The sequence below is a fragment of the Delphinus delphis genome, chromosome 3, assembly GCF_949987515.2.
Source record: "Delphinus delphis chromosome 3, mDelDel1.2, whole genome shotgun sequence".
NCBI classification, from domain to species: Eukaryota; Metazoa; Chordata; class Mammalia; order Artiodactyla; family Delphinidae; genus Delphinus; species Delphinus delphis.
The window spans coordinates 15,026,332-15,042,263 of NC_082685.1; the positions used below are offsets into that span (position 1 = coordinate 15,026,332).

General features: G+C 46.6%; 1 protein-coding gene across 1 annotated transcript in view; it reads right to left on the minus strand.

Annotated features, from left to right (window-relative positions):
• Positions 1–6,540: 6,540 nt before the first annotated feature.
• The window catches only part of LOC132421877 (cytochrome P450 4F2-like), a 68,361-nt gene continuing 58,969 nt past the window's right edge, over positions 6,541–15,932 (minus strand). The window contains 3 exon segments of the mRNA XM_060006716.1: positions 6,541–6,674; positions 6,857–6,923; positions 8,044–8,314. Of these exon segments, the coding sequence (XP_059862699.1) occupies positions 6,541–6,674; positions 6,857–6,923; positions 8,044–8,314 (472 nt within the window).

Sequence of the window (15,932 nt, forward strand, 5' to 3'; positions counted from 1 at the left end):
CATGGGCTTCTCACTGCGGTGGCTTCTCTTGCTGCAGAGCACGGGCTCTAGGTGCATGGGCTTCAGTAATTGTGGCACAAGGGCTCAGTAGTTGTGGCGCACGGGCTTAGTTGCTCTGTGGCTTGTGGGATCTTCCTGGACCAGGGCTGGAAACCATGTCCCCTGCACTGGCACATGGATTCTTAACCACTGTGCCACCAGGGAAGTCCCCAACATTTATTTTACTTATGAATCTCTTTCTTATTTTTATTTCTTTTTCTCTTTCTTATTTTTTTTTACTTGTTCAATAAGATTATTAATATCTTTATCTGAAAAATCTTCATAAAAACTGTGGTTTGGTTTATTAACTCTCAGCAGCCCTTTCCTGAGCTCTAAGGAAGCTTGCCTTCTTCTGAGCTACTCGATCTTTCTCCTGCGCAAGTGACATTTTGGGACGGTTCCACCTCTTCTTTTTAACTTCTTTCTTAGGCTTCTTCTCATACATGGATTCTCTTGTATTGCAGCCTGAGCTTTCTTATACATCTCCTCCATCATTTCTGGAGTTACTTTGTTCTTTATGTATTGAGAGAATTGTTTTTTGTAAGCATCTTCATCTCCTTCAATCAGGAGATGCATATAATCTGCTACGTTTTGCCCCATGATATGCTTTCAGTGTACGTCAGCATTGAAGTCTTTGCTTTCTTTTTTTTTTTTTTAACATCTTTATTGGGGTATAATTGCTTTACAATGGTGTGTTAGTTTCTGCTTTATAACAAAGTGAATCAGTTATACATATACATATGTTCCCATATCTCTTCCTTCTTGCGTCTCCCTCCTTCCCACCTTCCCTATCCCACCTCTCCAGGCGGTCACAAAGCACCGAGCCGATATCCCTGTGCCATGCGGCTGCTTCCCACTAGCTATCTACCTTAGGTTTGTTAGTGTATATATGTCCATGCCTCTCTCTCGCCCTGTCACAGCTCATCCATCCCCCTCCCCATATCCTCAAGTCCGTTCTCCAGTAGGTCTGTGTCTTTATTCCTGTCTTACCCCTAGGTTCTTCATGACATTTTTTCCCTTAAATTCCATATATATGTGTTAGCATACAGTATTTGTTTTTCTCTTTCTGACTTACTTCACTCTGTATGACAGACTCTAGGTCTATCCACCTCATTACAAATAGCTCAATTTCGTTTCTTTTTATGGCTGAGCAATATTCCATTGTATATATGTGCCACATCTTCTTTATCCATTCATCCGATGATGGGCATTTAGGTTGTTTCCATGTCCTGGCTATTGTAAATAGAGCTGCAATGAACATTTTGGTACATGACTCTTTTTGAATTACAGTTTTCTCAGGGTATTTGTCCAGTAGTGGGATTGCTAGGTCGTATGGTAGTTCTATTTGCAGTTTTTGAAGGAACCTCCATACTGTTCTCCATAGTGGCTGTATCAATTTACATTCCCACCAGCAGTGCAAGAGTGTTCCCTTTTCTCCACACCCTCTCCAGCATTTATTGTTTGTAGATTTTTTGATAATGGCCATTCTGACCCGTGTGAGATGATATCTCATTGTAGTTTTGATTTGCATTTCTCTAATGATTAATGATATTGAGCATTCTTTCACAAAATTAATGCAAAGAAATCTCTGGCATTCTTATACACTAATGATGAAAAATCTGAAAGTGAAATTAAGAAAACATTCCCATTTACCATTGCAACAAAAAGAATAAAATATCTAGGAATAGGGCTTCCCTGGTGGCGCAGTGGTTGAGAGTCTGCCTGCCGATGCAGGGGACACGGGTTCATGCCCCGGTCCGGGAAGATCCCACATGCCGTGGAGCGGCATGATCCCATGAGCCATGACCGCTGAGCCTGCACGTCCGGAGCCTGTGCTCTGCAACGGGAGAGGCCACAACAGTGAGAGGCCCGCGAAAAAAAAAATCTAGGAATAAACCTACCTAAGAAGACAAAAGACCTGTATGCAAAAAATTATAAGACACTGATGAAAGAAATTAAACATGATACAAATAGATGGAGAGATATACCATGTTCTTGGTTTGGAAGAATCAAGATTGTGAAAATGACTCTACTACCCAAAGCAATCTATATATTCAATGCAATCCCTATCAAACTAGCACTGGCATTTTTCACAGAACTAGAACAAAAAATCTCACAATTTGTATGGAAACACAAAAGACCCTGAATAGCCAAAGCAATCTTGAGAAAGAAAAACGGAGCTGGAGGAATCAGGCTCCCCGACTTCAGACTATACTACAAAGCTACAGTAATCAAGACAGTATGGTACTGGCACAAAAACAGAAATATAGATCAAAGGAACAGGATAGAAAGCCCAGAGAAAAACCCACGCACATACGGTCCTTTTACCTTTGATAAACGTGGCAAGAATATACAGTGGAGAAAAGACAGCCTCTTCAATAAGTGGTGCTGGGAAAACTGGACAGCTACATGTAAAAGTTAGAACATTCCCTAAGACCATACACAAAAATAAACTCAAAATGAATTAAAGACCTAAATGTACGGCCAGACACCATCAAACTCATAGAGGAAAACATAGGCAGAACATTCTATCACATAAATCACAGCAAGATCCTTTTTGACACACCTCCTAGAGAAATGGAAATAAAAACAAAAATAAACAAATGGGACTTAATGAAACTTAAAAGCTTTTGTACAGTAAAGGAAACCATAAACAAGATGAAAAGACAACCCTCAGAATGGGAAAAAATATTTTCAAATGAAGCAACTGACAAAGGATTAATCTCCAAAACATACAAGCAACTCTTGAAGCTCAATATCAAAAAAACAAACAACCCAATCCAAAAATGGGCAGAAGACCTAAATAGACATTTCTCCAAAGAAGATATACAGAATGGCAACAAGTACATGAAAGAATGCTCAACATCATTAATCATTAGAGAAATGCAAATCAAAACTACAATGAGATAGCATCTCACACCAGTCAGAATGGCCATCATCAAAAAATCTACAAACAATAAATGCTAGAGAGGGTGTGGAGAAAAGGGAACCCTCTTGCACTGTTGGTGGGAATGTAAATTGATATAGCCGCTATGTAGAACAGTATGGAGGTTCCTTAAAACACTAAAAATAGAACTACCATATGACCCAGCAATCCCACTACTGGGCATATACCCTGAGAAAACCATAATTCAAATAGAGTCATGTACCAAAATGTTCATTGCAGCTCTATTTACAATAGCCAGGATATGGAAGCAACCTAAGTGTCCATCAACAAATGAATGGATAAAGAAGATGTGGCACATATATACAATGGAATATTACTCAGCCATAAAAAAGGAACGAAACTGAGTTATTTGTAGTGAGGTGGATGGACCTAGAGATTGTCATACAGAGTGAAGTAAGTCAGAAATAGAAAAACAAATATCGTATGCTAACACATATATGGAATCTAAAAAAAGAAAAAAATCAGAAGAACCTAGGGGCAAGACGGGAATAAAGATGCGGACCTACTAGAGAATCGGCTTGAGGATACAGGGAGGGGGGAAGGGTAAGCTGTGACAAAGTGAGAGAGTGGCATGGACATATATACACTACCAAACGTAAAATAGATAGCTAGTGGGAAGCAGCCGTATAGAACCGGGAGATCAGCTCGGTGCTTTGTGACCACCTATAGGGGTGGGATAGCGAGGGTGGGAGGGAGGAAGATGCAAGAGGGAAGAGATATGGGCCGTATGTGTATGTATAACTGATTCACTTTGTTATAAAGCAGAAGCTAACACACCATTGTAAAGCAATTATACTCCAATAAAGATGTTAAAAAGAAAAAAAAAAGAATGAATGGTGACCAGCTCTACATGTCAAGACAGTGAATGTATATTATTATGGACAGAATAAATGCACTGGATTATGCAGCGGACAGGGACATGACATTGCCGTGATTTGGAAAGATTCCCAAATTCCTTCCCCACTTCCTACTTTCTCTGCTTGGTTGTTGATGATGACCAGATGAGCACACTCCTCAGCCCAGTGATTCTTGGCCTTGACCCAGAAGTCTTTGCTTGTAGAAAAGTTATATCAGGAGACACCAAATTCAAGAAAGTCCTTGGGGCAGACGTCTCAGGAGACTCCTTGGGGATGGGAAACAGGTCAGCTCTGCTGCGACTGGTAGCTGTGCTGGCCACTGAATCGAGCCTTCAGTCAGGCAAAATGGTTTGAATACAACCCACCTCCTGCATCCTTGACACTTTGCAATAGGGAGCACGCTAGCTTTCCATGTATCCATTCCAGAGATGGGCATTATCAGAAGGTAACATAATGCAATGTAGCATGCCTCAAACTTTGTGTTAACATCAACTATAACGGGGGCAGGGGGGAGGCATTGGTTAAAATGTCCATCACACACTGATATACTGCCAGGATTGGTACTGTTAACCGTGGTGAAGAAAACCCAATATCCGTCTCCCGAACCTTACTCCCCATCATCCAACTCTGTCCCCTGACTGCTTACCATTACCTGCCCACACATACTCCATCTGTTGGAACATTTCTCCCAAATGATGTCCCATTTACATCCAGCATCTGCCAGCTCTTGTAAGACTAACAGACTCAGGAAGAAAAGCTGGTTAAGAACCAGGAAGGAGAAAAGGTTGATATGTGGGGGTGGGGGAAGGGAGTAATCCCATCATTCCTATCAGCACTCACATTTGATGTCCAGTTGCTTCAGTTCATTCTGCACCTGACATATGGACAGCAAGAGTGGGGGGAGCAAAGTGATATGTTCTAGACCTTTGGACCACTTCTTGGTTCTTCCTCCCACCCTAAAAATCCTCCAGGCTGAGAGGGGGAAGATAGGTTACTTCTAAAATCCTGCTGACCAGGAATGCAACCCACCCACCCCTGCTACTCCTTCTCTACCCTAGCCCCGTAAGACCCATGTCTGTAGACTGAAGACTATGGGCCTGTTTCCTTCTGATCCCAATGGTCTGGCCACCTCACCCTTGGCAAGGACCAAACCAAGGATAGTGAACCACAGAAGCAGCATCAAGGTCGTTGCCAGGCAACAAGACTTCCAGAGCTCATCCCGGGGCAGCTTTTCATTCTGCTGAGCAGTGGGCAATGGGTCTAGGATCGATATACACAGACTCACAAGGGTGCTATGATAGTCAAAGCTTCTAGGACTGGGGAGTGATGAGGTTGAATCACTCATCACTTTAGGGGTGAGATGGCGAATGACCATGAGAGTCCAGGAGGGGTCCCAAGGGTTATGAGGATCCTAAGCTTCCTCTACCCACTATCAGTCAAACTACTCAAGTGTACCTAGTACCCAGCACATGAGAGTGGATAAAGATACTTTACCCTGAGATTCTTGACTCACCTGATTACCTGGGCATGGGCAGAGATTCTCCCCCACTGGTGTGAGGTCTTGTGAAGCCTGCCACCCACTGTGCCTCTGCTCCATCACCAACATGCCATTCACCTCAGAGAAAAGTTACTCAAACTTCTAAACTTCCATTTCTTCATCTACAAGCTGGGTGTAATAACAGACTTTAGCTGCCAGGGTGGTTCTGGTGATTAATTGTGTTCATATGAACACAATATATGCCACTTACTATGCCACCAGAAACTCTGTGTGTTATTATAGGACATTCAACCTCAGGCTTGAGAGTCTGGACTCTGGACAATAGGAGAATTCTTGCCATGGAACTCTTGTAAGACAAGAGACATATATTGAGTCACTACTGTGTGTCCAGCACTGTTATTAGGCCCTGGGGACCCAGAGGTGAATCACGCCCAGTCCCACATGCATAGCCCAGCAGCCAAAGCACGATGTGAAAGGCTGTGATGGAGACATCTACTGGTCACTAAGGGAAAATGTGGAGGAGGAAATGTTCACCCAGGGAATGAATTTTTTTTTTTTTTTAAAGCATGGATCATTCTTTTTTTTTTTTTTTAATTTTATTTATTTATTTATTTATGGCTGTGTTGGGTCTTCGTTTCTGTGCGAGGGCTTTCTCTAGTTGCGGCAAGTGGGGGCCACTCTTCATCGCGGTGCGCGGGCCTCTGACTATCGCGGCCTCTCTTGTTGCAGAGCACAGGCTCCAGACGCGCAGGCTCAGTAATCGTGGCTCACGGACCTAGTTGCTCCGCGGCATGTGGGATCTTCCCAGACCAGGGCTCGAACCCACGTCCCCTGCATTGGCAGGTAGATTCTCAACCACTGCGCCACCAGGGAAGCCTGGGAATGAAGATGTTTGAAAACATGTGATTTCAGAGAGAAAAGTAAGAGAGTGGAGGGGAAGTTCACTTACTGAATATGTGCTAACTGGCAATATCTGCGCTCACACATTGTTGCTAATTATCTCAGAAATCCAGGTTTCTGTCCCAAAAGCCTGCAACTTTGTCCTGCTCCCCATGCTGAGTACTAGACCCTGCCTCAGAGCTCTGCTCCTATTCCCACTAAGCAGTAATGACAGAATCCACAAAAATATTTTCTCTCTTCCCCAGCCAGGGAGCAAGGCCAATGAGAGGGGCTCATAAAAACACCAGGAGGACTTGCACTCACCATTCAATCTCCTTAGGCTCACGGTTCCTGAGGAGCTCTCCCACCTCCTGCTGGCAGCGTTCCTGGTATTCTTGGTGCTTTACAAGGTTGCACAGGATCCAGGAGAGGCCGCTGGCTGTGGTGTCATGGCCTGAAGAGCATCCAGAAAGGCTTGGATATCTGGGCTACTTCAGCACCAGAGGGTGGACAGCACCTTCACAGGCAGGCCCATGGGGAGGATGGGGAGGGATGGCGTGGTCCAGGGTCCACACACCAAGTCCCTGGGATGGAGAGACACATGTCTCCTCTGTAGTCCCACACTGGGACCCTCACCCTCAAACATGAAGGTGTCAGCTTCAGCTCGGATATCTTCGTCTGACAATCCCTTCCCATCTTCATCCTGGAGAGAAAGCAAGATCTGCAGAATCACACTAGCACTGAGGGCCCCTGAGCCTAAACTGAGAAAATCTCTGAACCTCCATCATCCACCCAGAACCCCAAGCCCACCCTGAAATCCTAGACTTCCCTCTGTCACCAGAGGCCCCACCCCGTAGGTCTCCTCCTTGATCTCCTCGTCTCCTGTGTTTTCCCTGGTGAAAAGAATCAATGGTCCATAAATATTTTCATGTTTCTTCATGAAGAGGAATTTCTGAGAAAAAATTGCTGGCAACCCGGGTTACGGGATGATTGAATGGCAACTTGCCTTGGAAGCTAGAGATTGAGCATTGCCCCAAAGCCATTTGCTCACATGCTAGAATAGTAAATACAGAGATTCTTTATGTCTCCTGGAGATAAGGAATGGGTTATAAACCTATAGAACCTATAGACTTTGCCTTCTCACCACAGAGGATTTGTTTAAGCTCCAGAACAATCTCTCTCTCCTCTTCTCTTCTCTTCTCTTTCTTTTCTCCTCTCCTCTCCTCTCCTCCCTCCCCTCTACTCTCCTCTTCTCTTCTCTTCCCTTCTCTACTCTCTCCATACCTCTATCCCTATCCCTATCCCTATCCCTATTATCCATACAGAAGAATGGGCAGATATATCAGCTGTCCTGTATAAATTCCAAATTTCAATATCTGGAGGTAATTCTCCCGTGATGCAACCATGGCTGCATAGACAGGTAAAAGCAGCATGGAGCCCTCAGAAGAATTTGGGGATGGGGAAAAAGAGCTAAATGCTACTCTGGCTACTGTTACTGCTGGGAGAAATAAATGCTCTGCTCTGATCCAGGGTTCTGTATGTATACTACAACAACAACAACAACACACACACACACACACACACACACACACGTAGACTAACTTATTAACTTGGAAGTAGAGTAAAATCTCAGGCCTTCAAGGTTCAGACTCAGCCATCCCCTGCAGGGGGATTCCACACACTCACCTCTAAAACTTATCCCTGACCCATCCCTCCCTCAAGCACCTCACATGGCTCCCCAGTACCCTCTGCATCCCATCCAAGCTCTTTGATCAAATCGAGGTCCATTCTAATACTTCTACTCAGATACTAGAGGAGCCTACCTTGGTCAGCAGGAGCACATCAATGAAGTCCAAGGTCTTGGCCTTAGCCTTGGCCTTGAGGAAGTCATCAATGCCTTGACTGGGGAGGGTAGGCTGCCACTCCCGGATAACAGCATCTGTGAAGTCGTGAACCAGGCGGCAGGCCCTGCGGAAGCACCGCCCGTCGGGGGTGAGGTAGTACAGGAGGTCTACGTTCAGGAAGATCTGCTGGTGCCGCTTTGCCACTAGGGCACTGAGCTCCAAGATGGCAGCGATATATTCACTGGGCTTCCTGCAGGATGAGAGCGTGAAGGAAGCCAACAACATAAAACACCTGAAACCCAGAAGCCGGGAGCCACCTCCCTTCGGGAAACTGAGTCTCCAAGAACAGATGGCCCACAGACACAGTGTGGGGTGGAGCCAGGACATGAGACTCCCCAGACTCTTCTCTCCTACATCCCATCTCTGTGAGCTGCCTCCATGCCCCAGGCACCCAGAGCACAGCTTAGATATCATGCTTCTCCCCTCTGTCTCTCAGCCAGTACCTGCCCCTTCTCCTTCCCCAAACTGTCCACACGGCTCAGAACTTATCCTCTGCTAGCTGGTCAATGGCCCAGTCCCTTCTCTATTCTCCTTACATCCAATGTCAACACCGTCCACTGTCTACATTATGGTCATTTTTCTCTTGAGTCAGATGTCCAAGCTTAGCTTTGACCACGACCCTCATTTGATCAAACACCTTCCATGGCTCCCTGGAAACCTCGGAATAAAGTTCATATCTTCTTTGTCTGGCTTCAGAATGTCCTTAAGATATAACCCTGCCCACTCCTCCAAACTTATTTCCAAGGTGTCTCCTCATGGTTGCACATACTTTGATCGTTCTAGGCTCCTGGCCCTTACCAAACAGTTCTCCCGACCTGAAATGATCACTCCTCTTTCCCTTTCCCTGTCCTTCAATATCGAGCTTTGACCCACCTCCTCCAGGAAGGCCCTCCTGATTTCCCTGGTCAGTCCTCCCTCCCCCATCTACTCCCTTGGGTCTATGGCTCATGTACCCAGGCCCTGGGCTGAGACTTACTCCTGGCAATTGCTGTCGAAACTGAAGACGCATTTCTGCAGACTGTCCAGGGTCATGAGGCTGATGTGTTCAAACACATCCAGATGGGTGTGGCCCTCTGTGACTAAGCGCTGCCACTTGGCCTGGACAGAGAAGGGGCCAGGGTTAGGACTGGGAATTGCCTCCTCTGAGCCCCTACCCAATCCCAACCACCTGATGGGCTCCCCCAGACCCTGCCTCTTGGCCCCAGGCAGCCATCCCCAGGGAAGACCAGGCTTGGGTAGGAGTAAAAGTTGTTACTGTTAGGACATGAAGTCCCCATGGCTCGGAGTTAGGAGATGTGGGTTTTTGATCTTGGCTCTTCCTTCTACACTCTGTGTATCCTTGGTAAAGTTAATGAATAAAGTAAGTGCACAACAAATGTTAGCTTTCATCATCATCATTTTTATAAATTAATTAGGAAAATATCCCCTATATTGAGAGAGGTTGTTTTCCATGCGCCCTGAGCACCCCTGCCCTTTAATGCTGGGTATGCCAAAAAAAATTGCAAGACTCCTATGTTCTTTACCTGGGCCATTTCTCAGAGTTGTATTTGTAGAAAACAACCTTGAGGAGTGAGGTTATGTCTCCCCTTGGACAAATATCAAGCTCGCTTCTAATAACTATAAAAGTCACAGAGTCCCTAAACCTATACTCCTCCCTGCTATAACACAACATGCTACATGACTGGCATCTATAGAAGCCCACCTGTGTCATCCGCATGGGATTTGGTGACTTGGAGGAAGAATGCAAACCAACGAGAAGCACGTGCTCTTTGTTGCGCTGAGGGTAATAAACTGTCCTTGGTTTCTGACCCAGGAGTCTCATGTCTTCTGGCCAAATCGATGAAACAGTAACAAGCTCACTTGCAGCTCCCAAGTATGAAAAAAATCGCAACCTTCACTCTGTGTGTGTGTGTGTGTGTGTGTGTGTGTGTGTGTGTGTGTACTTACCACTGGTATCCATTCATTTCCCAGGCCAGTTCATTCCCTGGAACCACTGTCTTGGGCAGTGGCCTTCCCCACCCGAGGCTATGACCCCCAGCCCCTTGACCCCCAGCTTGGCACCTTCTGTCAAGAGCCGCTTATCCCATACAACTTCCTCTGCCCTCCTCCAGGGAGGCCTTTTTCCCTGGCTCGACCTCTGAACGAGGGGAGGCTGGGCTTAGCTGAGTCAGCCAACTCCCACAGTCTCTTTACCTCCTCCCCACCTGGCAGCTGTCCAAATAGATGGTGAGAAGAAGGGAGCTAGACCGTTATTGAGAGAGGACTGTAAACAAGCTCAGGGTCACAGTGTGAAAATTAGATCCTCAGGGCTCAGCACCTCCCATGTTAACAAGTTAGGGGGTGGGCAAAGGTGACTCCGGATGCCAAGTTCACAGCCAGCCCTGCCCTTCCAAGGCCAGGGTACAGCAGGTAAAAGCATGAACATTCAGGTGCCAGGTGAGCAGGGCAAACATCTCCGGTGCTCATTTCCACATGTGGGCCAGGAGGACGTCATACACCATTTCTTGGCATAGAATCAAAGAAAGCTCAGAACCACGAAGCCTCTGGCCTCTGGGGCACACAGCCTGGCAGGAGTTCGAGCCCTGCCTCCAAGCAACCGAAAGCCTGGATTGAGACATGACTGCTGGGAGCAGAAACAGAGACTCCAGCCTGGCTGGGGGTTACCTGCATCAGCCTCAGGGGATAAAGGCCCCAATCGGAAGAGGGCACCTGGAGACAGGAGGGGTAAGGCTGTGAGGGGCTGAGAGAACAGGGTCCACACAGGGAAGAGCAGAGCTGGGAGACCCTGAGTGGGCAACCTCACTGTGACTGTGGGCTGTCCCGACCCTCTCTGGGCTCAGTCTTCCTATCTGGGAAATGGGACCTCAGATGAAATCCTGAGAGGTGGACAGCGGAGGATTGCATGGAAGGATGGGAAGAATCAGGAGCCCCAAAAAAGATGGAGTGAAGGAAAAGGGCTGGCAGTTAGTATTCTTGCTATTGTATGCCAGTACTCCACATAAAGTAAACCTAGTCTGTGCAGACAACTGTATGTAAAGAGGGCCTACTGTGTGCTGGGTACCTCAGAAAAACGTGCCCCCAGTGTGTCAGAAACTCTACATAAATTGTGCCTACTATGTTCCAGGTATGCTACAGAAAGTGCATCTACTGTGTGCCAAGTACTCTGCATAAATCTTGTCTACTTTATGCCAGATGTTCTACATAAAGCACACCTACTATGTGCCAGGAACCCTATGTAAAGCGTACCTGCTATGTGCTGGGTAGTCTGTAAAATGCACCTACTGTGTGCTGGACTCTCTATGTAAAGTATGCTTACTCTGTGCCAGGTGCCCTACATAAAGCACACCTACTGTGTGTCAGGTACTCTACATAAAGTAATCCTACTCTGTGAGAAGTAACTTTACATAAAGCATGCCTACTATATGCCAGGTCCTCTACATAAAGTGTAACTACTCTACATTGGGTACTATACACAAATCCTGTCTCCTGTATCCCAGGTGTTCAACATAAAGCATGCCTACTGAGTGCCCAATGTACTACGCAAAGAGCATCTACTATGACCTGGGTGCTGCATGAAGCATTCCTACTGCGTGCCAGATATCGTCCATAGAATACTCTGTGTGCCGGGTGCTCTACATAAAGTAATCCACAGATGTTCTGCCAGCAAGATAATATATCACCCTCCCCTCAGTGCTCTGGGCCAGAACCCTGGGATCAGGCAGAGAGACGCAAGTGATAGCAAGAGGAAAGATACCTATTTAACAGAAGAGCAAACTGAGGCTCAAAGAGAACAAGCCTCTAACCTAAGTTGCAGAGCTGGAAGGTACCCAGGTCTGTCATATCACCAAGCCTAAGCCTCTTCCCTCTGCCAAGCTGCTCCCCTCCCAACCATAAGGGACAATGCCCTATTAATCCAGGGACATTTATAATGGTGGAATCTCAGGCCATATGGTGACCCCAGTGGGGAGATGCCTTGAGGTCCTTGTGTCATCAGTTGGATCATCTTCCCACATCCAGGATGCACCACCCAATGGATCTAGAGCTCCCCTCCTGGCCCCCTCTGGATCCTGTCCAGAACTGCCCTGTGGGGTGCTCTCCAGTGACAAAGAACTTGAAGGGTGGGGCTCCTGGCAGAGCTACTGAGCAGGAGAGTGGGGGAAGGACAGTCTTCCTGACACTGGTAGGATGCTGGGGAGACCCCGAAACTCCTTCCACCTCGACACTGGCTGGGGGATTCAGGTGGAGGATCCTAAAGCCCTCAGTGTGGTGGGGTGCACCCTCCCCCTAGAATCTCGTCCCCCTTCGCAGGGGTAGACTTTGCCTCCTGGCAGGTCCATTTCACATCAGGGTCAGGCAGACAAGGCCATAATATAATAAATCAGGCAGAGTCCTGGGACACAGAGGAGAAAGAGCCCCAGTGCCCAGAGAGGTTCAGCTCACTTCAGACCTACTGTGTGCCGGGAATAGGCAGGCAGGCAGCCTAGAGCAGGAACCGCAACCACCGCACCCGCATTTGCCAACGTAAGTCACTAAGCTGTTTTAAGTCTTTAAAGTATATGAACATTTTTTTTTCATTTTACAGATGAGAAACTGAGACTGAAAACTACACGAGTGAATCACCCAAAGTCACACAGGTGATGGAAACGGGCTGTGCCCCAGACTTCACACTGCGTACCCTGAACCATGAAGCTCTCCCTTCATATCTGTAAATGGGCATTTCATGAGCACCACCTCCCAAGATGGTGGGAATCATTAAAAGAGACAATGCATGGAAAACACATAAGACAGAGGAAGAGCTCAATAAATGCAAGTCATTGTTATTGTTGCTGTTGTTGTCGTTGTTGATGTAATCATCCAACAGCCCTGCAAGATCAATTTCATGAGCCCATTTTTACAGAAGAAGAGCCGGAGATTCAGAGAGGTGAAGCAACTTGCTCCAGCCTCCCAACGAATTAGGTAAATATGACAGTACAGGTGACAGCAAAGCCTGGCACATAGTACGTGCTCATTAAATATCTGGGGAAGAGAGAAAGGTTTGCAGCAGGGGGTTTTAAGTTGCTGGTGCTAATATTGTGTTCCTCAAACCTCCACCATCCCACCATCTGCATCACCTGACAGTTTGCAGTAAATGCAGAATCTCACATCCTCACCCAAAATACTGACTCAGAATTGCATCTAAACAGGTCTGCAGGGGAACTGGGTGCACTTCTTCAAGTTTTAGGAAGTGTTGCTTTAAGACTCCTGAGTCTGGATTCTGCAAAGGAGGCAGGGAGCACAATGCCTTCACCCCTCTAATTCTCAGAGGGCTTTTTCGGTGATAAAATAAAGAGAAAAATCTATACCTTCCAGAGCTGTTCATACATACAACCATGATTACTGATCACTTATTATGTACTGGACACTATTTTAGGCACGAGGAATGCAGTAGTGAGCACTGCAGACCTCTTCCTGCTGTCAAGGGGCTTACATCTTGTGAGGAGATGGGTGGTGAGCGATAAATAATCAATGACTTGTCAGACAGTGGTGAGTTATGTGCCTGGAGAACATCCTACCTTAGTCCAGGGGTCAGGGTGGGCAGAGACCTGAATGAGGAGGGAAGGACTCCAAGAACAGACACTGGGTGGAACACCCAGGCTACACAGAAAGACGAGCGGTTTTTGACCCTGGGGCTAACATGCGAGATCATGCAATTGCTCCTTGGGGAGGCCAAAGTGGCCAGCAAATTCTGGCCCCATATGGAAGCTATAAGCGGGTTTGGAGCTTTCGCTAACTGTGACCAGATACTCAAACCCTAGCAGGTCTCTGCAGCCATTACTAGGGCAGGGTCTACCTCTGGTTCCTAGATCAGGTGGTAGTGATAAGGACAGAGTAGGTTAGTTGCACAGCTAGTTCAGAAATCCTACTAGGGGAAGATAGATAGAGAAGGACTTTGGGAGATCACCGTAAGTTAGACCAACCAGGAAATGCCCAGAACATCTGGTAGCTAAACAACAAGCGTAACACTTTAAAACGAAACAGACTTACTTAGGTCACTAATCTATATGATTAGGAACGAGGTGTACCACAGAACAATGGTAACAAGACTGCATTGGCCTTGTGAGGTCTGCAAGACAATGGACCCTGAAAAACTGCTTTCTTGCAGTGGCTTACATAGGAATATGGGGGAAAGGTGAAAGAAACTAGGGGAAAGGTGAAAGAAACTAGGGGAAAGGTGACATTATACTGAAACCTGAGATGACTCACCATAAATTTGCATATGTTGCCACCCTTCTGCTCATTTACATAGCTCTATGACAGTCCCAGTTGGGCCGTATAGGGTCAAAAACTCCCCCACCCGATAGGTAGGAGGAGTTAATGATGAAAGCTTGATGTCTACTCAAAAAATGAGGAAGAAGGTGGTCTTCTCCCCATCCCCACTTTTCTTTCATTTATAAAAACTACTTAGTTGTCCGGACAGTTGCCTCTCACTGAATTCCTTCTGCACCGAGACAAAAGAACCTATGTTTCAGTAAGTCCTGACACAAGGTGTGTGGTTTCAGTAGAAGGGGAAAGGGAACCAGCACTGGAGGCAGGAAACCATAGGTGGGGACCTTCTGTTCATCATTGGGGATGTTCTAGAGCATCATCAAACAAGTAATATCCCAGATGCCAAATCACACAAGCCTGCCTTATGGAATGTCCCCCAGCCAGTGTTGGAAGGAGGGGAGCCACTCACCCCCTGCCCCTTCTCCAGTGGTCCTTCCACCCAAACCCAGAGTCAGGCAGTGGGCAAGCCTGTGCCAGACCAGCGACGGTGGTCACTGTGAGTCACTAGCTTGGGCACAGCCCATCAACCCTTTAAACCTCACTCTTCATGTCTGTCAAATGGGCCTGATAAAACCTCACAGAGAGTTGCAAGCGTCCTATTAGACACAGGCAGAGAGAGTAGGGAAAAGTATGTTTCAAAATAGTATGTGCATAAAGTTTGCATTTATAAACAAAACTTACAAATGTTTGTGTGTGTGCACATGTGTGTATATGCATTGAAAAAAAATCCAGAAGAATCCACATGTCATGGTGGAATTGGAGGAAGTAGAATCGGAGTCTCTATAACTAAAACACAATTTAAGAAATAAGGATTTGGCACAGTGAGGAACACATAACTGGCACACAAAACAGATGAGCAGTTATTTTGTGTCATCATAAAGACACGCCTCCCGGGAATCCACGTGGGGTCTCTAGAACAAGCATGCAGGCTGCCTGCTGGCTGGAGTTTTACCTTTCCTTTCCTCAGCTGTTAGGAAGGAAAGGAACAAGTTCTGGATTCAGCAGAACTAAGTTCAAATCCCAACTCTGCCATTTCCTGGCTGTGTCACCTTGGGCAAGTCAATTGCCCTCTCTAAGCCTCATGTTCCCCTCTGTAAATGGAGAGGTGGATTTATACCTCCCAGGTAGTTCATTACTCAACAGCAAACTGTGCTTGACCACCCAATCTGTACCAGGCACACTGCTGGGGCCCAAAACACGAGATGAACAAGACAGACAAGGTCTCTGGATTATGTGCTCATGTCTCATGGGAGAAGCCAATTGGAAATAAGCACGTCAGGTGGTGGCAGAAATGAAGGAAATGAACAGCATGAGACATGCTAGAAAGTGACCAAGGGGGCTGTTCTGGACAGGGCAATCAGGGAGGGCCTCCCTGAGGAGGTGGCCTTACTACCGAGTCCAAGCTCATACTGCTTGATGCATGACAGGCATCAAGGGGAGTTTTGGGGCAAGGAACGGTAACCTTATTCCGAAAGCCAGAAGACCAAGGAATTGGTGGACTA